We start from the raw sequence: 23,212 nt of genomic DNA, 5'->3' as shown, positions 1-23,212 counted from the left end.
CTGTAGAAGGGAATGCTGGCCGTGGTGATAAATAGGATGTATTTAGAAAAAAATGTGTACAGACCACACTTTTTACTTCATTTTGATAGTTTTGGGGATCTCGGGAACAAATTAATTCCAATTATTATTATTTTATTTTTTTGGGGGGGTGGGGGGAATTAATGTACTTTCAGCGCTTTTTCAGTTTTTAAGGATGAATTAACAACACTAAGTCAGAAATTACTGAATACAGTATAATACGTATATTCATATATTTTTCCCAAAACCCATCAAGGAAATTATATCATCGTTCACATCATGTTCCAAATTTTGGGGCATATGTATCAAAGCTTGATGTGAGATAAAATTGTGAGATATATATCACCAACCAATCAGCTTCTAACTTCCATTTTGCAGGCTGTGTTTAAGACATGATAGTTTAGAGCTGATTGGTTGGTGATACATATTTCACAATTATAGCTCACATCAAGCTTTGATACATAACACGTATTTTATCAGTGAGACCTACAAGGTTTCCCAGACTCAGTAAAATTCTATCTTGGATACCACATTGCAGGAAAGTAACATTGGGAAGGGCAGCCAGCCTTAGTAAGGCAGGCACGGAACACACATGAATGTCAGTAGTAATACACAGTATAGGATAGGAAAATATCCAGTCAAAAATGGAAGCAAAGCCATTTCCGGCACCGCCCCCGGAGGAATACCCGCCTATCACAGCCCCAGGACTAAGACGTCGGACCCTCCCTGCTTGATGATTACGTTGGTGCAACTAACAGCCCGTATTTGCTTTGCGGCTTGCGCCTATACAGCGCTAAGTAGCTGCTTGTTCCTCGCAGTCCGACACCGTGCCCCTGTCGGTGTGTGACGCCGGTGTGCGCCTCCCGGGCTGCAGCAGCAGCACAGCCGCCATGTCCCGCTACTCCAGGCCGCCCAACACCTCCCTCTTCGTCAGGAACGTGGCAGATGGCACCAGGTACGGAGCAGCCGCCATTGTAGACACTCCGGTATCATATCGGTGATTTGGGCTGGGTGGGAGCTAGTGTTGGGTAAGAGTGGGGGCAGTGTAACAATGCGGGGAGGGGCAGCAGCGCCGGCACACAGGGCCCCATCCGCTAGCCGCACACGCCCAGACGGGAACAGAAGCCGCCGCCACCAGCCCCATGCTAGTAGTGTGTGCATAACATGTGCCACTACACTAACGTGGTTCCCAGTGTTATACCCCCGGCCTGAGCCTGCAGCAGATGCTGCGTTATTTACGGTGATCAGTTCTGTGTGATTATTGACCCCAATTACATCCAGTCAGCCCACATAAGTGTAGTATGTATGTTTGTATTATTTATTTATATATATATATATATATATATATATATATATATATATATATATATATATATTCTCTGAATAAACATGTTTATACATATGTTTTTGCAGCAGTTGCGGTGAGAAGAGCAGGTTGTATTAATGTTATTTGCATAGAAATGTCTTTTCCTTAATACTACCAAGTGCATTGCATTTTTTTTTTTCACAGACTGTCTGATGATCAAATTGACCCACAGCTCCAACTAAGGTGTTTATATTTCCTATTGAAAAGTTGTCTTGGAAGCAGCGTGTTATTAAATATACTAATTAGTGCTGTTAAAGTTAATCATTGGCTTTGTCTTGCTGTTCGATTTCACCCGATGTTTACCAGCTATGTATTTTTATTATTGAATTAGGAAGCAATTATCAAATTAGCTTTTTTTTTTTTTTTTTAAGTGGTCCAACTAAGGACGATGAGCAAAGTTTCTTCATTCTGTTTTTTTGAGTTAAAATCAGTCTTAAATATTTGTGTATGTATTCAATTAGTCTAAATATGCTTTATTTGCTGGTTTTCACAGCAAATGCATACAGGGAACTGCTGCACTGTTTGAAAGAGGTGCAGAGGAGGGATGTACCGTAGTTCAATCTCGGCAGTCGGGATCCCTAAGTGTAAGCTGGCCACACACACAGCGATATTTTACCCGATCTGGCCGATTCCGACACATTGGAACGACAGATCGTGTAAAATATGGCCAAATCCTGATTAAATCGCGAGTCCTCACTGGTCGCACATCACATCGTCAGATCTGCCGTGCAGTAGGGCGGATCTGACAATCTAGGAGGCGATGCACTGTGAAAGTCTGGATGCAGAAAAGATTGTATGACGATTGGACACCAAATTGTGTGGAGATCGTGTGCTGAGCTGCCGGGGAGAGTTTCAAGGCAAATCTTACACAAATCGTACACATCGGCTGATCGTGTGCAGATCGCCATTTATGTGGCCAGCTTTAGGGGTTAGGTTTAGGCACTAGGGGGAGGGTTAGCACTGGGATGGAGGGAGGAGAGGGTTAGGACTAGGCTGTGGAGGGAGGGGAGGGTTAGGGTACTTACCTAGTTGGGTCAAGATTCTGACAGTAGGGATGTTTGTGTTGTGACTGCCGGCATCCCATACCCAACCCGCAGATGAGACACTCTCCTACATACTTAATTGGGATATAGTGAAAGTTTGAAAACCTCCTGTAAGTAAGTAGGGTCAAGCATTGTAAAGAGTAGAGAAGTATAGCAACCAATCAACTTCTACCTATCATTGTATAGAAGTAAATGCTAACCCCAAAGCTGATTGGTTGCTATAGGCAACTTCGCCATTCTTATTACTAGTTGATACAATTTGACATAGAAAACCTAAGGAAAGATGTAAGAGGAGATGGTTTTCATAGTGAATTGGCTGATAGATGGGCTGATGTCACAGAACTTGGTCCTGACTTTTTGACATGTTTAAGACCCTATAGGGCATATGTATCAAATCTTGATGTGAGCTAAAATTGTGAAATATGTATCACCAACCAATCAGCTCCAAACTATAATTTCTTAAACACAGCCTGCAAAATGTAAGTTAGAAACTGATTGGTGATATATATCTCACAATTTTATCTCGTATCAAGCTTTGATACATATGCCCTTGGTCATGATATTGTACACATCTTATATAGTATGTACTGTTTGACTGACATGCAGATAGGTCTTCCAACAGTTGTGTATGTAAATCTCTATTCCTTCTGATCTTTGACAAAAGTAGTGAGGGTTGGAAGGAACAATTGTACTGTATAATGGGAGCATTGTATAGTGTGCACCCAGTTTTATAAAATGTATTTTGAACCTTCAGTGATCATACTTGATGGATTATCGCAAAACATTTTTGTCCTTCCTTGAAACAGAAAGTTATAGACCTCAAATAATTATTTTACACTTCTAAAAACCTTTGTTTTACAGCAGTCTTCCTTGGTAGTAATTGTTGGGGTCACTGTTGTCACTATGCAGGAGCATCTGCAAAACAACCTGCCAAAATCTGATTATTTTTTTTTCTCCACCTTCTGTTCCTGGTAGGTTTAGGTTGTTGCTGTAGCAAACTGTTGGAGAAAGCATGTGAATTTTATTTTTTAGCATTGCAGAGGAGGTGCTCATGCATAGTAACCCTGGCAACCTCAATATAAAGCTTCAATAATTTCAAGAACCATATTGTGGGTTGTCATGCATGAACACATGATATAATAACCGAGCTTATGATGCTAGTAGCACAATTGGCATTTTAAATGCATTAAGCAACTTTTAATTTTTTTTTATAGCAATATCTTCGTTTGCCCATAACTAAATTGTAAAGGAGCATAAAAAATTATATAGTTCAATATCTGGACAAACTGATTATCTGAACTCCCCCTGGTCCCAATTATCTTGGATAACGTTCTACTGTGCGGAACAAGTAGTTTATATGGGAGGGGGGATTCAATTGTTTTTGGGCGCCCGATCTCCCTTCTAAAGTGACCGGGAGTTATTCAGTTGGTTAATGGGTGCAAGTCCCTGTTATTTATGCTCGCACCCTACTGAGGTTGCGGGCAGAAATCCGCTAAAAGTCTGGCGATTGGGCAGCGCGCCCAATATTTTGCACGGGTTTGTGTGATGTGCACGATAAGTAAGGGGTGCCTGCGGCACTCATGAGAAAAACAATTTGATCAATATAGAAGTGATACTGAGCAGTTATCGTTTTTTTTTATTTATTTGCTGGCCAGGCAAAACCGGCAGATGTGAAATAGGCCTGTGTGTTATCATGCGAGCAGCCCGCACCATGTTGTCCAAAACAGCACATGCTCCAGAGGACATGTAAGAAGCTGTTCAATCATAAACATTGAATAGCACGTAGAATACCATAAGTCTTGAATGTGCTGTTTAATTATTTGAGAGCTCCCAAACACTGAATTCTGCTGTAGGCAAAACCGCTTGATGTAACTGTGGAAGGGATCATTAACATCCATTTGCATCCAAATGTACAGTGCTTTGAAAAAGTTTTCACCCCTTTTGCATTTTTCATGTTTTGTTGGCTCACAACCTGGAATTAAAATGGATTGTGTGAAGATGTGCATCATTTCATTCACAGAACATGCCTACAGCTGTGAAGTTGTATTTTTTTTTTTATATTGTGAATCAAACAACATTTAGGACAACATAACAGAAAACTTCAGCGTGCATAACTATTCACCCCCCTACAGTCAGTACTTCGTCGAGCCTCCTTTTGCGGCAATTACAGCTGCAAGTCGCTTTGGATAAGTCTCTATGAGCTTGCCCCTGGGATTTTTGCCCTTCCCTCAAGGCAAAACTGCTCCAGCTCCTTCATGTTGGATGGTTTCTACTTGTGAACAGCAATGTTCAAGTCTGACCACAGATGCTCAATTGGTTTGAGATCTGGGCTTTGACTAGGCCATTCCAACATATTTAAATGTTTCCCCTTAAACCACTCGAGTGTTGCTTTAGCAGTATGCTTCAGGTCATTGTCCTGCTGGAAGGTGAACCTCCGTCACAGTCTCAAATCACAGGCAGACAAACAGGTTTTGCTCAAGAATATCCCTGTATTTAGCACCATCCATCTTTCCCTCGACTCAAATCAGTTTCCCAGTCCCTGCTGCTGAAAAACATCCCCACAGCATGAAGCTGCCACCACCATGTTTCACTGTGGGGATGGTGGTCTTGGGGTGATGGGATGTGTTGGGTTTGCGCCAGACAGCTATTTCCTTGGTGGCTGAAAAGTTCAATTTTAGTCTCATCTGACCAGAGCACCTTCCTCCATACATTTGGAGTCGCCAACATGCCTTTTGGCAAACTCAAATCGTGTCGTCTTATTTTTATCACTAAGTAATGGCTTTTTTCTGGCCACTCTTCCATAAAGCCCAGCTCTATGGAGTGTACGGCTTATTGTGGTCACAAGCACAGATACAGCAGTCTCTGCTGTGGAACTCTTCAGCTCCTTCAGGGTTACCTTTGGTCTCTGTGCTGCCTCTCTGATTAATGCCTTCCTTGTCAGTTTGTGAATTTTGGTGGGCGGAACTCTCTTGGCAGTCTGTTGTACTATGTTCTTTCCATTTGATGATGATGGATTTGATGGTGCTCTGGGGGATAATCAAAGATTTTGATATTTTTTTTTTTTTTTATAACCCAACCCAGAATTGTACTTCTCAACAACTTTGTCCCTGACTTGTTTGGAGAGCTCCTTGGTCTTCATGGTGTGTTGCCTGTTGCTTAGTGGTGTTGCAGCCTATGTGACTTCTGAAGGTAATTGGTTGCACCAGAACTTTTGAGGGGCTTCATAGCAAAGGGGGTGATTATAAATAAAATTCTGAAAATTGGCATGTGCATATGTAAAGATTCTTTATATATAATTTTCTCATTTCGCTTCACCAAATTAGACTATTTTGTGCAGATCCATCACATAAAATTCAGATTAAAAAAATAAATAACAGGCTGTAATGTAACAAAAAAGGTAATAAGCCAAGGGGGGGGGGTGAATACTTTTACAAGGCACTGTACGGGTTGTGTGTATACCGGCAACAATTAAGCCAATAGAAATCTTACCAGCCAAAAGTTTTCTGTTGTAATGAGTTTTGTCTAGGTGGGCTAGAGACTGTATTGTGTTGCCTTATAAACTATAGGTAATGGTGTGATCTGACTTTTTTCTTTTATGAAAGGAGTGTCTACCCTCATAATTTTATTTAAATACCTGTTTAATTTTTGAAGGAGCAACTGACCATGTGCTTTAAAACTCAACTCGTAGCCCTCCTTTCTGCATTTGCAAAAACATACAGTAAAGGTGGAATTAATTTGTTGTAGCGTGCCCAGTCTCCCGTCTAAAGTGACAGGAGATCACGGGGCTCTATTTAATTGATGCAGATTATTGCACTGATCGCGCCAATAGAATTCGGGTTTAGCCGCGTAAAACAGCTACACCCGACCAAAATACTGGGCACGATTGCGAAAAGTGCCGTTTGGGCGCCAAATGGGTCACTTTTCGCCCATTTCAGCTCGCGAGTTGAAATGGTGCGCCGGCAGCTGATCACGCCCAACGGGAGCAACAATTGAATAGCTCTGTTTGGCGCAAAGGGGGCTGGAAACAATTGAATTCCGCCCTAAGAGTTTTAGTAAACATCAACTAGTTTTGTAGCGACAATGGGCTCAATTAAACGCGAATTGAATAGCACTGGGAAGGAGCTTCTGGAGCAATTCAATTCAGCGCGCTGTTAAGCCCGACCGAAGACAAAACTGCTGGCGCAACACCGTTTTTTAGCCCTTAGTGCGGCTGAAACAGCATCGCACCAGGCACTTAATTCGGAGAATGCCGGTTCTCGCGACGACACACAATGTTTAAGGTGCGAGAACAGGCATTCTCCGACATAATTCGCTTTGAATTGAGCCCAATGAAGGCTTCATGCTTTACGAATACTAAATCTGCTTTAATTGAGGAAGGTCCACTCTTTAAGCAGTGTCTTGCAAAAGATAACATTTTTGAGCCCATTGATAGCATGCTCAAGGTTATGCCAGGATACAGTGTAGCATTCCCACTAGGCTGCAAGCAGGGCATGGCAGAGCTGGCAGGGAGCCTCTGCATGCACCGAAGGCGAGTGTGTGGCGGACGGGGAGGTGGAGTGTCCCTGTGACACGGCTCCAATTTGTTTCACTTGAGGGCGTGCCCAGCACTTTACCGAGGTGCTGTTCTTCCCCCAAGATCTCCCCTAACAGTGAATAGGCACACAGTGTCTATTCACCCGGCGGTGATTGTTCACAGCAACTTTTCTCACCTGCGGACACTGCAGCCTTCGGGTGGGAATGGCTCAGGACAGGCTGTTGTAGCGGGGAGCCGCTAAAAAAGAACAGGGTGCAACTTGTCCTTCTAAAATCGGGCAAGGTGCGGTGACCCGCTTAAACAGTCTAGCGGGATGTGTCTTCATACATCTAGCTTCAATGCGCCCCGCAGCGCCACTTGCCTGGCATGAGTGAGCCAACAGGTCCTGTGCTACTCTGCTAGCGTCTGGCATCTTTTTTTTGCCTAAAATTTTGTCTAAAGGTGTGTACATACTTGGCGATTTAAAATGAGTGAACGATTACGACATCGCAATCGTTCAGTAATCGTGCAGTATAATGTCGAGAACAACCAGCGATCGCTCTGACAGAGCGCTCTCTCTGAATCAGGGCGTCCTTTTTTTTTTCTTGCCACCCACAGCTAATGCGAGCGGCCAGGATGATGGTCTCGATGGTCAAGACCATCGCGACCATCGGGCTTGCGACGAGACCCTTGTGGTAGGGTCTCGTGGCCGCAAGCCCCACAGAGCTTTCGGCTCAAACAGAGCCGAAAGCTCTCCCACTGACCTCACTTGTGATGTCAGTGGGAACGCCTCCGTCTGGGCAGCCGCCCACCAAAGGGGGCGTGCTGTCACTCAACATCGACAGCACGCCCCCTTTTGTGGGAGACCCGGAGCGACTGGCCGTCGCTATCCGTGTCTCGCGCATACGCACGACGGAGCCGGCTCTGGGCCACCATCGACCCGGTTGCGAGCGATCAGCGCTTGTGACCGGGTCTGAATCGGGCCCTCTGTTCAAACGACCAGTGTGCGGTGCTACCCAAAATGGGTGACTGCTGGACAGACGTCATTTCAGCAGCATCAGCAAATGCTCTGGTTCTTGTACAGTTTGGCTTACTTTATGTTGTGGGTTTATGAGAATTGTAGTTAAGGAAATTATTTGTAAAAATCTTCGTCTGTGGCCTAGAGATGAAATGTTCCTGAATTTGTTTTCAATATCTCAATCTAAAAATGTAAATTGTTTTTGTTTCTAAGTTCCTCTTTCCAATGCATATCAGAATACAATGTAGTAGAATTGTTGATCTGCCAAAGCAATGAATCTACACAGTCAACCTTGTCTCTCTGCCTTACACACTTCAGGCCGGAGGATTTGCGGCGTGAGTTTGGTCGGTACGGCCCAATAGTAGACGTTTACATTCCTCTTGACTTCTACAATCGTCGCCCCCGAGGATTTGCGTATATTCAATATCCTTTATTTGCTTGAGTTGATGGACGTGCCTGCATCTTAACTGTATGTGTGTTTATTTCTCTGTCTCAGAAAATGTAAAGCAGTCCACAGTAGCTGGCAAGCACACCAAGGTTTGAATGAGCCTGGTTAGATAGAACCAAGCATAAAGCCCACAGACACCTTTGAAGTTGCAGCTTCAAGGAATAAAGAGGGAGGGTGGAAACAGATAAGAAAGCTGGAAGAGGGAAAGGTCTTGCCAAGCCCTAAAGACACAGCCTGCACCAAGCTGAGGGTTCAATTTTTCTACCTTTAAATCCAAAGCCAAGTTCGTTTTGGTTGGTCCTTGTCAAAGTTCACCTTGCAAGCCCCAAAGAGTAAAGGTCAAGTTTCAAGATCAAGTCATACAGTATGAGGTAATCGGAAAAGTTTTCTTTTGTGTATCCTACTTCTCAAATGTGCCTGATCACTAAAAATCTGTTTCAAAATGTGACAATGGAAATATTTAAAAGTTCTAGTTAAAGCAGCAGTCATGACAGGTTGGCTTTGCATTGATCATATTTGCCTTAATCTTCAGCAGCATTAAAAATAGTGCTGCTCACTTGCAGTGCTTAGTTTGCTAGCATGCTACAAGCAGATGATTTGTATTCATAATACTGCTGTCTGGCGTTGTTTTTTAAAGTGCATTTCCAAAAGATTATTCCCTTTTTTTTATTTAATTATTATTATTTTTTAAATAAAAGGAGTCTGCCTTATGTTGGGCATACACTATACAATTATCTGTGCAATCTGGCTGGTTGGAATGAAAATCTGGTAATGTATGGAAGCAAATGATAATCGTCCATTTGCTGACAAACAGTGGAAAACAGACAAAAATGGTCGTTCTCAGACAAATTGTTAAAATTGGTTAAATTCGTTTGATTTAATCAATTTGGCAGAGAATGACCAGCAAATGGATGATTGTCATTTTGCTTCCATACATTACCAGATTTTCATTCCAACCAGCCAGATTGGACATATATCTGACAGATAATTGTATAGTGGATGCCCAGCATTAGTATGCCTCTTCAGCTGCCTGACACTATTATAATTGGGACTATCATGATGGCAATACAACAGAAATTGGATTTTTGGAATGCCCCGAGCTCTGTATTTTAGTGTCCCAAAGTACTGTTCATTGTTTGTTTCAGACTGTGTAACTGTCTGAAGTCAATATAGAATGCTGTCAACTTTTTGCAGAGAGGAAGTGTCCTGGAGCTCACTTCCAGCTACTGCAAGGCAATTCGTGCCATGTCAGTGATGGAAAGGCCCCCATACATCAGAGATGGATTGCAGCAATCGTGCAATTTGCAATCGATTGTGTATAAAAATCTTTCACTTTTTTAATTAATTGCAGATTTGCCAATATCTATTGAAAAAGGGGAAGATTTTTATACACGATTGTAAATTGCACGATTGCTGCAATCCATCTCTGATGTATGGGAGCATTAAGATGCAACACTGAGTCAATTAAACAGCTGCTGGGGAGGACCCAGCCCCCTTTTTTTTTTTTTTTTTTTTTTTTTTTGTAGATTAGATTTAAATAGGGTTAATACATGATTCTCTTGATAAGTATAGCTAACCATAAAGCACTTGGCTGCTACTAAGTGTTTTAATGTTAGTAAATTAGTTTACATGTATTCCATACTGGCCATTTGGGCAGACTGCAGAGCAAAAGCTTCCAGAAAGACTGAATCAGACAGAGCAGCCATTCCATACATGGTAGTTTAGTCTAGCCAGATGACATGGGGCTTATTGGTGTCTATTTCAGGTGACCACACACAGGATGACTGCAAGCATTGCAAAAAGTGTTATGATTCCCTATTTTATACAGAAATGTACAAACTGGGTGAGGGAGGAACCTCATTTGTCCATTATTTTGTGGTCCTCTGATTTTGAATTTAAAGCTTAGTTCACTTGTAGGTTCTCCCAGCTTTGGGTTCAAGGTAAAAGGTAAATGCACGTGTAGCGTAACTTCTGTAGATTTAATGTTTCTTTTGACTGAGCTATAAAACACACGGTCCGGGCTCTCCTAACTAGTAAGCTACATTTTGCTAAATGTAATTAGTATTACAAAGCCTTAAATTGCCGTTTCACCTATTTGTATTTTTATTTTTCTACACCCGTGGCCAAAAGTTTTGAGAATGACACAAGTATTGGTTTGCACAAAGATTGCTGCTTCAGTGTTTTTAGACCTTTTTTGTCAGATGTTACTATGGTATACTGAAGTAAAATTACAAGAATTTCATAAGTGTCAAAGGCTTTTATTGACAATTACATTAAGTTTATGCAAAGAGTCAATATTTGCAGTGTGGACCATTCTTTTTCAAGACCCCTGCAATTCGCCCTGGCATGCTGTCAATCAACTTCTGGGCCACATACTGACTGACTGGCCGCCCATTCTTGCCTAATCAATGCTTGGAGTTTGTCATAATTTGTGGGTTTTTGTTTGTCCACCCGCCTCTTGAGGATTGACCACAAGTTCTCAATGGGATTAAGGTCTGGCGAGTTTCCTGGCCATGGGCCCAAAATTTCATTTTTTTTTTTGTTCCCGAGCCACTTAGTTATCAATTTTGCCTTATGGCAAGGTGCTCCGTCATGCTGGAAAAGCCATTGTTTGCCACCAAACTGTTCTTGGATGGTTGGGTGAAGTTGAACCTCCTTGAAGTTCTTGATGATCCGATAAATGGTTGATTTAGGTGCAATCTTACTAGCAGCAGTATCCTTACCTGTGAAGCCCTTTTTGTGCAAAGCAATGATGACTACATGTGTTTCCTTAATGGTTAACAGAGGAAAAACCATTATTTCAAGCTCCACCCTCCTTTTAAAGCTTCCAGACAGTTATTCTAACTCTATCAGCATGACAGAGTGATCTCCAGCTGTCAGCTGTTCCTTTTGTGGCAGGGCTGAAATGCAGTGGAAATGTTGTTTTTGGGATAAAGTTCATTGTCATGGCAAAGAGGGACTTTGAAATTAATTGCAATTCATCTGATCACTCCATGACATTCTGGAGTATATGCACATTACCATCATAAAAACTGAAGCAGCAGACTTTGGGAAAACCAACTCTTGTCATTCTCAAAACTTTTGGCCATGGCTGTATATAAAACCTGTTTTCTAATCTGTATTTGAATTATTGTTTTACACTCTGTATTGCCATTTGTTATCCACTGAGCAGTGATGAGCTCAAAAATATTAACACTGTCAGTAGTGTTCTGTATAAAATAAAATATTTACTAATAATCCTGTCAAACGTGATGAGCAATTCTGGCTTTTGATATTCTTGCAAACAGTGTTTTTGGTTGATGTGCACAAAATGTAGCTGAAAGTACTATTAAGCCTTTTAGATATTGTCAGTGTTGTCCTTTTTAACTCAAGTGTTTCAGAGTGTCCTTGTGGTCACTGTTGCTTTAAATAAGCTTTTCTATCTGATAAAACGTCTGTGAGCTGGCAGTCTTGGTCTTAGTCTGGGTTTTCTCTAGAAAGTTCTGGTTCATATAGTGCCATTATATAGTATGCCACAAAGTCTCCTTAACGGACAGTCAGGTTTGAAGATGTTCGAGATGCTGAAGATGCCCTCTATAATCTCAACAGAAAATGGGTTTGTGGACGTCAAATTGAGATTCAGTTTGCTCAAGGTGATCGAAAAAGTAAGTACTTAGGATCTCTAAGCCTGTGTTAACCATTGGGCAATGATTATTACAAGATAAAAAAAAAAAATGCAAAAATGATGTGTAATGTTTAAGGCAAGTCCCACTTATCTTTGCCATTTTGTAGAACCTTGAAATCTCATGGTTTCCTTATTATGCTATCCCCTAAAATTGTATATAAATGACAGTACGGTTTACAGTGGTGGCCAAAAGTCTTGCATTACTAGCGCTGCATGCTTTTTAAAATAGCAATTTGAGGCAGCACTTTAAAAGTACGGATCATGTTTTCAAGATTTCTGTCTGTGGAAACAACTGATAATTACTGACCCCTCAAAGTAGATGAACTCATCTGTGTATGATTACACGAATCTTGTGCGGAATCTTACCCCCATTTTCCATGATTAAAGAATTACAGCAAACATGACCTCTTTGGTGTACTTGCGGACTGGAGTTGAGAACCGCTAGTTAAGGAATTTATGGGATTATTCTCGTGGTGAATCTTTATATAATGTGTATTTTGATTTTGACCTAAAAGTGAGACTAATACAAAAAAAGGGTTTCTTCTATTAGGTCATTGAGAATGTCGACACTGACCATATCAAGCTAGTGTTCTCTGCAGAATTTTTATTTTTTTTATCTAGCCGGATGGGGCAGACTCTGTATTACCACACCTGTACATACAATAGTTTTACATTTTCTGGAGGAATAAAGCATAGTTTCAGTGAGCTATAAGAGTACCAACACATTTGTCCACATCAGTATTTAGTCTCAGAAGGACCTGTTTTGGTCAACAATTCATTTTCACAGCATATATATGAGAAGTGCAAAGTGATATCTCAACAGTGATCAGTGTTTAGTTGGCCAGCCCTTGAACTTCAGCGGAGTGTTTAGACAGTGATGAAACCAGGTTCCCTAGAAGAACCAGAGAGATGACTCAATTCTGGGCTGTTTTAAGAGCTTCAATTAGACACATTTTGGTTGTGTTCTTTTGTGATATCCAACCCAACCTTTTGCCACAAATTTTTTATTGTGTTTGGCTTCCCAGGCCAAATAAATAAGCAGCCTAATGTTATACAATATCAAAAATTTCTTCATAACTTTAGCTCTATGGCACGGTGTATTGCCACCTTGAAAATAGATTTTCTTCTACAAACCTTTCATATTGGCTTGTCTGATTGCCACAAAGGCAGAAGTAGCGCTAGTCACTAAAAATGCATTTGATCAGTGGTCTGGGATAGAAGCTCCTTTGCCCAGACACCACCTTTAAAACTATCAGCAGAGTTTTGTTTCCTCACCCTTTGCCTTTTAGGCCAATCGTCTGTCTTCAACACACCATTCTTGTTAACACACTCAAAACACCACTATATTGCCGACCATTCGTATAGCAAATCCGGAGATGTCAAGTGACTATTGTTTAGGTTAATGCACCTCAAAACGCGATATTGATGCGTCAAAATCTTCCTTGGCCTCCCAGATTATGGCAGATCAGTAGTAAAGGGTGTAAATTTGGCAACTACAGCGATCTTGGAGATGGACGCCGGACTCCAGCAGGCGTCAGTGCTTCGTGTATTCCCAGCCATCACCTTGCGCATGCCTGCTGACGTCCGCATGGAGGGCCCAGTATGCCTGCCACAGCTAGAACGCATCGCCATCTTGGAATCCTCACTAAGGGGAGTTAGTAGCGATGTTTATCTGTGATGAGATTATAGATATAAATATAAAATGTATAACCACTCACAAAGAAATGTACATACACACAAATATATAGCGGGAACCATCATTGCTATATTATATTAAAAACAACAAGCAGAGAAGCAAACTCTCCATATACCAATGAAGTAAATTAAGCACCCACAATTATATGTATAGACAAAAAAAATAAAAATATTAAATAAATCCTCTTAATGTATATAATCACTCGTTCCATCCTTCATTACACTGCATGGCGTCGCATGCAATGTCTTAAGGTTTGATTTGCAACACATCAAACCTGATGACGTTGCATGCAGAGCGTGATTTGGCCAAATCGGTACAGCATCACTCCAGTGTGTACCCAGCTTTAGGGTGCTTTTAGACTTTCTGATCAGTGTATGCAGAAAGCACATCTTCTTTTTTTAGAATCTGTAAATCGCATAACATGCTCATATTTTTGAACCATGATTTAGTTCCTGATTCAAATATTATGATCCTGAACTGTTCCTTTCAGTCTGTTAAATACCTTTTATTGCCATTTTCTACTTTTCTACTCTCTCAATTCTAGCTCCTGGACAAATGAAGTCCAAGGAGAGACATGCCTGTTCCCCGGATGATCGCAGGAGGTCTAGAAGCCACAGCAGAAGGCGAACACGCAGTCGAAGCTCCTCATGGGATCGTGGCAGAAGGAGGTCAGGCAGCAATAAAGTGTAAGGCCGCTAATCGCATGTGCCCATATATTTTGGGCTTGGGAATGTTTATATAGATAAACTGCTCCCCTGTAAGTAGAACATATTGCCTGCCCACTATGCAAGAACAGATCAGAAAATTACCACGTTCCCTATGCTGAATTACACACTTGTGCTAGGTGATCACATAACATTAGCCAAAGGCTGTTCTATGTGCTGTTGAACTGCATAGCATTGGTCTGACAGTTAGTGTAGAGATTTGTATATTTTTGTTAGTAACCACCCGTTACCCTTTTTTCTTTTTATGCATAGTGGTCTTTTTCTGTATCTTTGTTTTCAGCCTCACCACCTCCCTTTCTGTTTCAAAAGTGAGAACTTTTATTTTTTGACAGTGATATACATTTATTCAGTGTGATTAGCCATTTGAAATCTTCCCGCTAGGCTGTTTCTGTAGGGTACCTCGCCCAATTTAAAAATTACAAAATGCGCTCTGTCCTACCTGTCGGCACCCTGCTGAAACAGCCTGCCGGGTGTGTAGGGTGCTGCCCCCACCTGCGGGGGGGGAGCATTGTGGAGCAGCTCTCACCGCCAGTGAATAGACGCTGTGCGCAGTGAGGGGGCAGCCTAGCATGTCTAAGTGCTGGGCACGCCCCCATGAGTGATAAAAAGGTTATGCGTCTTGAGGATACGCCCATTTTTTTCATTGTCACTCCCCTTACTCAGCCATCGCTACCAGGTACTGTGCTTCGTGTATTATCTGGTTACAGGGAACATGTGCGCAACAGTGCCCATTTTACGGTCTGGCACCCTGCCCAGCGCTTGCCCTAGACACATTTCTAGTGTTAATTCTAGGTCCGAGTGTCTTGGCACTTGCAGGGATGCCATGGGTTGGTGGTCCAGTACCAAATTAAATTATTTATGGTCATTGTGATAGGCAAAACCAGTGCTGGTGGCTACCAAACAAAAAATATGGGGACAAACAAACACGACCTTGTCCTCCACCACATAACTGAACAAAGTGACGACAGGTAACACACAATGTACATAAGTAATTTTTGCTGAATTTTCTCACGGCCTAGGGGTGCCATGAAAAAAAGTTATTGTATGACGCAGTGATTCAAGAAAGTTTAGGAACAACTGTTCTAGGGTATTCTATTTTAAACAAGTCAAATTTCTCTGACAAAACAGCGTGAGTAATGGACTTTTATTTGCAATTTGTCTCGTACTTACATCACAGTACATAGAAAATGTACATGTAGGTTGCAGGCTACAGAAAGTCAGTACAATAGATTATGGAAATAGAACCATTTCATGTTCGTAATGCAGTTCAAGAAAAAAAATTGTATATCTAATCTTTTCTACTTAATCTTCCAGGTCAAAACACAGAAGGCATTCATATAGCCATTCAAAATCACACTCAAAGTCACCGCAAAGACAATCTTTCTCAAGAGGACGATCTAAATCTATGGAAAAATCACCATCTGGTTCACCACCAAGGCATTCTGGATCAAAGTCGCGATCTGGCCAGAGGCGTTCTGGATCTGCTAGATCCCATTCAAAGTCTCCTCATCATAGACGCACCAACTTTACTTCTCAAAAGGATATAGCCTTGCACACTAGCTCCCGATCAAGGTCCAGATCACGAGGCTATAGGGGTAAAAACAGCCGACAATCTGCTTCTGATGAAGACTAGTGTCTTCTCATAACCAATATAAAGGCCATAGGAACATGCAACGCATTTAATCAGAATGCTTTGCAAGTTCCTCATCTGTTTTGAGGAGTTGTTCATATCATTTTAGGCTTCCTGGGGAGAGAATAAAAAATCAATACTGTAGATAAAATTACAAATTCATCAATCAGATGTCAGTGGAGGTAATCTAACTTTTGTTTATCTTTTAACTTAAAAAAAAAAAAAATCAGTATTCCAAAGGCCTATTTTTTTTTTCATTTTGTTTTATTAGTTTGCTTTGTATTCCGGTATGGAGCATTTGAAAGACTAATGAAGGGTAAAGAATAGAGTGTGAACTTTGTGTGTGAAATGCAACATTTTGTTAGGCCAATTTATCTATGGTTAGTTATATTATCTCCATTTTGTAACGATTACCCTTTTGATAAACTAATAACTACAAAGCTAACACTCTCTAATAATTTTGTCTTTAAATGTACTATAAACCATTTCAGTTTCCGCATTTATGGTAAAATCTTAGATAATGAGGTGCATGGCTTTTTTTATTTAGTTTTTTCAAGCTTGCTACGTAGCAGAAACCATTATATTGTGATCTATCCTTTGTATTTTTTTTTTTTAAAGCAGCGGTATTCTCGTAGTGCTTTCAATTTGTGTCCTCTGGAATGTTTTTTTTAAATGGTAGTGTTAGACATAGTTGCTTATTTGTCTAGCAGTTTTAATAAAATATAAAGTGTACAACATGTTTCTCTTGTAATTTGAAGACCTTATTAGGCTGCCTAAAAGCTATGAAATCTAAGATTTGGAATTTATCTGATTACCAGAATCCATGGAGTAATTGTGTTCCATAATTTTGTTCCTCAATTTACAATTACTTACTGCCAATTACAAGTTTTTCAGAATTACAGTATTACTATTCAATCATTGAGCACATATGTTTAAATATTATGTGATTATGGTGCTGCAAATGTACAGTAGTGCATTCAGTAGTACATAAATACACTTGAGGATAAAATCAATACAACATTATAAATTGACAAAGTATTGAATGAATATAATTAATTGTAATAAGTATGATACAAATATAGCAAATTGAGAATACAATATGTAAAATGTCTGCGTTTTGATGCAAACATAAGTTATGACACCACAGCTGATCTTAAAACCTAACTGGAACATAAAAGTTAGTGATGGTCTTGAGACATAGGTTACAGTGGACCTTGATTGTGAGTTTACAAGCTAAAATGTTGACAATAGAAGCAATTGGTGCAGAAGTGGTTAGGGATAGCAGTCCACAATCACCAATGGACAATGGCAAGGCACCAATGCTGCATGTTCAGTGGTGACACCCAATGGCGAGAAAACATTATGGTGTTGGGCAGATGATTGCGCATGCACAGCACTTGGCTATCAATGGTTAAACAATCAATGTTTTCAACCTATGGTTGAAAACAATGGTCTCCAACCTTAATTGGGGCAGAGCTACTTGAGAAAAGTGAGCTGTCTTGAACAGCTACATTTTATTTTTGAAAACCAAAATCTGGCTAATAACCCATGTATAAGCACTTTTAAATGGAGCTATAATAATGCCACTAAGTTCAGAAGATGAACCATGGCCTCAAGTCACTCACCCCCAGCCAGGTGTATCAAGACCAGTGGATTGACCCTGGTCAAGCTGTCAGGGCACTGAGTGGTTAATGCGGTGTCCAGTTGTGGGTTTCAAGATGGAGACTCTGGTTACCAAAGGTAGCAAACTACAGCTCCTGATGAAGTGGAAGCAGCTCCCCGGGGCAATCGCGACCAGAGAGCCTTTGCAGGAGACTCCTATGGTGTCCGGTGGAGGAAGGGACCCTTCCGGACCCTAAATTTATCCCGCGGTTTCAGCAGTGTGACAGGGCTCGCAGAGAGACCGGAGACCAGCGTCTGCAGATCAGCAGGTGGTATATCACCAGCACAGTCTGTTCCTGTCCAGATAGTGAGTGGAGGGCTAGTCTAAAGTGGGCTCAGGAGTGCCGCTATGGAGAGCTCACAGCAGCACATCTGCTTGGGCTCCAGTCAGGCCATGCCACCCAGCTAAGTTAGAGCTCACAGCGGTACATCTGCACGGGCTCCCAGTCAGGCCAAAGCGATTGCGATGCAGTCGCTGTAAGGCGAGCTACCAAAATTAAGACCGTGAGCTACCGGTAGCTCACGCGTGACGGGATGGCGACCAATAGTTTAAAACTGATGGAATCACTACAAGTGAATCATGTAATAAAATAGATTAGGAAGAATAAATCTTAGGTAATTAAGAAGTCCTGAGCTTCCAGTTAGCCTTCTTTTTAAGTAGTCTATAATAGTGCACCTCTTCTGTTAAATTCTACAAATGTAAAATATTGCACATTTTGATCTACCTGTAATTGTGGCTATGGTGAAGTAATACAAACAATATTTTATTTAAATGGAATATTCTGGACAGTGAATGGAATCTTAAAAAGAAAAAAAAAAATCCAACCCATTGTAAAAGAATGCACTTTTATCTGTATTTGCAGTCAACTTTGGAGGCAGGCATCTGTAGTAGTATAGTAGGTTTACTAACGCAGAAGGTGTTGTACAGATTATGAGCAAAAAACTAAATTAGGAACAATAAGCATATTGAAACGTGTAAATTCAGCTAATTAAGCAATCATGCATAAAAATGCTGGTGTGCCCTGGCTGCTTATAATTCTGATTGCAAGAGGAGATCTTGGCAACTATGAAAGTGAAGGGACTTTTGGGGCATGTTGGGCAAATCTTATATACTCAAGACAACTGAAACACTATACAACAGCATCTAAGGTGTTATCAGCAAAGTTAAACAGTGGGTACACACTTGTGATATCTGTGCGTTACTTCAAGGCAGAACAGGTGAGCAACTACAGATACATTGACTTGAAACGTCTTCCTGCTGTGCGAGCAGTCAGTTTCATCGACTGTCACAGAGCAGGATATCAAGCTGGATACCAGTCAGTGCATAAGCTGGTCAGCATATTTACATGCAAGGAGTACTGGCAATGGACTGCCTACCACCAGATGCAGGTAAGATGGACAACCTATCTGCTGTGTTCTTGACAAGTACATTTGTGGCAAGCTCAACAGCGTTGAGTGCTTCTCATCAGGGAAATGTTTTGGCGGTTCGGTAATGTTTGGAGACACTTTCCTTGCATGGTGTGAGTACAGTTATTCCCTTTTAAAGGTCCCTTCCCTCTCCACTCAAACTGGCAGCTGTCCAGACACCACAGCCTCTCTTCTACCACAGCTAACTGGCATATGTCAAACAGTGACTCCGGGCAGAACGCCACCCTCCCCTACCCTACATTGTAGTAACATGGCTTTCTTGGTCCATGGCAGACTGATATTTCAAATTAATGGGCCTGTTTGGACATTCAATGAAAATCAAGGCGATGCGGAGTACTCTATAGCAGGTAAGAATATTTAGAGATAAGAAAGGAAAGTTGTTCCCAGCACTAGATCGCCATATATTTATTGGATAAATCCACGCCCCAGAGTTGATAATTTTGGATATGTTCAAGAAGATGGTCTCAGAAGTAAAAAAAAATAAAAAATAATTGGTTAAAAATTAGAATAGCAAAAAAAAGTACTTCCCTAAGGGGCACACTTAGAATCTAAATATACATTAAAGTATTACAGTATTTATGGTTGGACTCACTTTATACAATACATACAAGTAGTGTAATTATGTCTAATGGGGTACCTGGACTAGGTAGAGGTATAATATCAATTAATTAAGGTTCATTCTCCAATTTGATATTGATTGTTAAAAAACATACACATTAGAGTTGTGAAAATATGTGGTAGAAATGAGAGGAAAAAGCAACAATGAAAGACCATATAAAAACATGTAACTTAACCTGTATAGTAGGATAATTTAGTGTAAATTCTTTTATATTTGGTCCTGTTATTTCATCTAATCCCTCACTAGGATAAGTAAAAAATGGGGACACTGCTAGGTGTAGATGCACATCATGGGGAGCATAATTATTCCTGTATAACACCTCACCTCTCTCAGTTGTAGTGAGCCTGTTATACCCCTTCCAGACATCTTGAGATTTCTGGGAATTTGTCCTGCCTCAGCCAAATTCCCGGGTAGCCGTGTCTGTATGAAAGGTACCTACCCGGGAACACGTTCCTGGGTAGCCGCTCCTTCAATCGACCAGGGTTTTTCCCAGGAAATTACCCTGCTTCTGTCTGAATGTTGCTACCCACCCCCAGCGCCGGCCGCCTGTGTACAGAGAACCCCAGCCGGACGATGTGGACACCCGCTGGCGGGTCTCTGCCACAGCGGGCTGCCTGCCACCCCGGTGTCAGCGACACAGGACCCCAGCCGGATGCCGGGGACACCCGAGCTGGAGACCGCTGACTGGTCCCAGCCATAGTGGGTCACCCGCACTTCCGCTAGGGAATTAAAAGAAATTAAAAAAAAAAAAATCTGCATTATGATTGGCCGGCTTCCGGCAGCTTAATGATGACCTCAAAATCATCAGCCAGAGAGGGGATAGGCTAGGAGGAGCAGACGGCAGAGAAGAGGCAGGTAAGCAGAAAAACCCTGCTCTTGTCTGAAGGGGGTCTACCTGGGAGTTTCCCAGGTAGCCACTGTAGTGTGAAAGGGGGGTCTCGGTCAAATACCCGGGAATTTGCACAGGAGAAATTCCCGGGTTGTATATCTGAAAGGGGTATTAGTGTGACAATCAAGATATAGAAAGGACAATTCCTCAGTCCTAATTGGCTAGGTATTGGCAGTGGTTAATATCATAATACAGATCAGAAATACTGCATATATTATATAGCTTTGAGTATTCGCTCCTGAAAATGCAGTTACAGTAGAAAACCTGGGTCACAAAAGCAATCCTAGATTAATATGTATATCATAGGTTTATATATCAACTCTTAAAAATGCAATTATTGGAGAGATAAGGGTCACAATTACCCATCCAGCTAATTGCAAAAAAAACCTCAGTCAAGTTATATGAAGGCTAAAACACAGACCAGCCAGATGATTTAAACAAGTGTGTTTTACAAAACAGCTCACTTATTAGTGCAACATAAAACAGGTGTTTTAATTAAATTGTCTCATTACAAGAGTAGGTATATATCTCATGGGGATGCCTACGTTCTGAATGCCCACCGCCGGCATCCCTACTGTCTAATCCCGGCAAGGGTCTAATGACAGGCATCGAAATCCCGACGCTTGTCATTTTACCCATGCCGGGAGCCTGGCATCCCGATCGAAGGTAAGCTGTTTTAGTTTAGGGGCTCCCAGGGGGGGGGTGACAGGGTCAGGCACCCCCCTCCCCCCCCCGGGAGGGTTAGGTTTAGGCACCCCCCTGGGAGACTTACGGTTAGGCTGTGGGGAAGAGGGGGTTAGGGTTAGAAAGGTTAGTGATACCTTAAATTTACGATCAGGATTTTCACCCTCGCCAGGCTGCTGCTGTCGGGATTTGAACCGTTGTCCGCATACTGGTTATATGAGGATATACAGTAGAATAGTAAAGTCTTAGATCGCTGACTGCTGCTTTCCTTGTTTGCCTGGGCATTGGATGGTGATGAGCAGGTAGGCACAATGGTTCAGAGAAAGTGTGAGGAAAAAGCTGCATCTGCTGTCGGGCAGGCTTGCTGGGCACAGTCCTGATGCAACCGCAGCATAAGAATGACACTGCAGTGAGTGATGAGTGCAGCAGAGAGGAGAGCCAGAAAACAGGTAAGTGTGGCAGATGGGGAGCCCCAGACCGCTACCAGGGTCCCCGTGTAGAGACGTGTGTTTTGCCGACCTGGGCTTGTTCACTGAACAGCTCATGATTGGTTCAGTGGATCTCTGCTATAACCGGACAGGAATCCAATCAGATTTGGTTACTACCTCAACAGCCCAACCGTGCTCTGGGTGTGTGGCCAAAATCGGAATCAGGTTTAGCTATCTTGTATGTGAGACATATTTGCCAACCAATCAATGGCACCTTTTGTATGTTCAATGTGTTATATAATACTCTTATCATATTGGGTTCGTGTCCGCAATATTTATTTAATCATAGCAACTGCATGATGTCCTAGTCATATATAGAAATGATTGTTACTGAAACTAAATCTAGATTGAAAGATCCCAATGGGAGCAAGTGCTGCCTGCTACTATGACCCACTTCATATAAGGTCCGCTGCTCTCATAAATTGTAGTTTATGTACATGACTCTGGTAGTATCCTACTATACAGGTTCAGTGGCATGTTTTTATATTGTCTTGATTGTTGTTATTTCCTCACATTTCTACCACATATGCTCTTACGTAGTGTGGGGGTGGGGGATGGTGTGGTGATGTACAAAGGAGAAAAGTGGCAGAAGTGGTGGTGAGATGTAGGAGGATTGGTGGACGAAGATAAGAATGTAGAGGTGGTGTGTGTTAGAGGGAAAGGAGAAATGTCAATGGGGTGTGCAGGATTTGACAGGCGGAATGAGTGTGATGTGCGTCTTAATGAGCAATGGTGTTTGGTGTCTTGCAGTGGGTGCTGTGTGTTATATAGGTGCGATGGGAAATGAAAGGCAAACACCTCCTGTACAGGACCAATCCCTTTATTTGAGGAGACGCAGTGCTTCTCTAGGATGGAGCAGATGGTATGGAGGTCTGTTACTGTGAACAGCCTTGCTAGGTGCAGCATATAATACTGACCCCTTTAGGGGGTATAATTGTGGTGGTTGCTAGGTGGGGAAGTGGGTAAACCCTTCTAGGGAACTTTTTACTGTGCGGTTCTTGATCTGTATGTTACCCCTGCTGGGCCTTTGGTCTACAGTCTTGAGGGGCCGTGTTTGATTGAGTGTGTGCCAATAATGGGGCACACCTGATGGTGGTGCCATCCATCTTGTTCCCTCTAAATTAATCTTTTTGTTGTTTGTAAGGTCAAAAATAACTTCTGTTTGATATCAGATTCGTTGAGTATAATATATGGGTATTGTGGAGACCAAAACTAAGATTGCAAGTGCTCTAATAATAAGAGATACCAACTCCATATGCAAGAGATGAGCTGCTGACAGCTGACGATGCTTTGTCTCTGTATGTGAAAGAGCCTATTGGTA

General features: G+C 41.8%; 1 protein-coding gene across 4 annotated transcripts; it reads left to right on the top strand.

Annotated features, from left to right (window-relative positions):
• The first annotated feature begins 736 nt into the window (after positions 1–736).
• SRSF12 (serine and arginine rich splicing factor 12) lies at positions 737–16,856 on the top strand. 4 transcript variants are annotated; one of them, XM_088472014.1, is made up of 6 exons: positions 738–973; positions 1,529–1,567; positions 8,277–8,381; positions 11,947–12,050; positions 14,311–14,434; positions 15,806–16,856. In XM_088472014.1, exons 1-6 carry the CDS (start codon positions 909–911, stop codon positions 16,122–16,124), a joined length of 756 nt encoding a protein of 251 aa, XP_088328140.1. In that variant the 5' UTR covers positions 738–908; the 3' UTR covers positions 16,125–16,856. The 4 variants fall into 4 exon arrangements, with proteins under 4 accessions (XP_088328142.1, XP_088328140.1, XP_088328139.1 ...); XM_088472013.1 differs by having other exon boundaries at positions 740–973; positions 14,311–14,452; XM_088472016.1 differs by lacking the exon at positions 1,529–1,567 and having other exon boundaries at positions 737–973.
• The last annotated feature ends 6,356 nt before the right edge of the window (positions 16,857–23,212 follow it).

The sequence above is a fragment of the Taudactylus pleione genome, unplaced genomic scaffold, assembly GCF_031769625.1.
Source record: "Taudactylus pleione unplaced genomic scaffold, aTauple2 ptg000015l, whole genome shotgun sequence".
Lineage (NCBI taxonomy): Eukaryota > Metazoa > Chordata > Amphibia > Anura > Myobatrachidae > Taudactylus > Taudactylus pleione.
The sequence above is the reverse complement of the archived record's forward strand: the minus strand, read 5'-3'. Positions and strand labels throughout refer to the sequence as shown.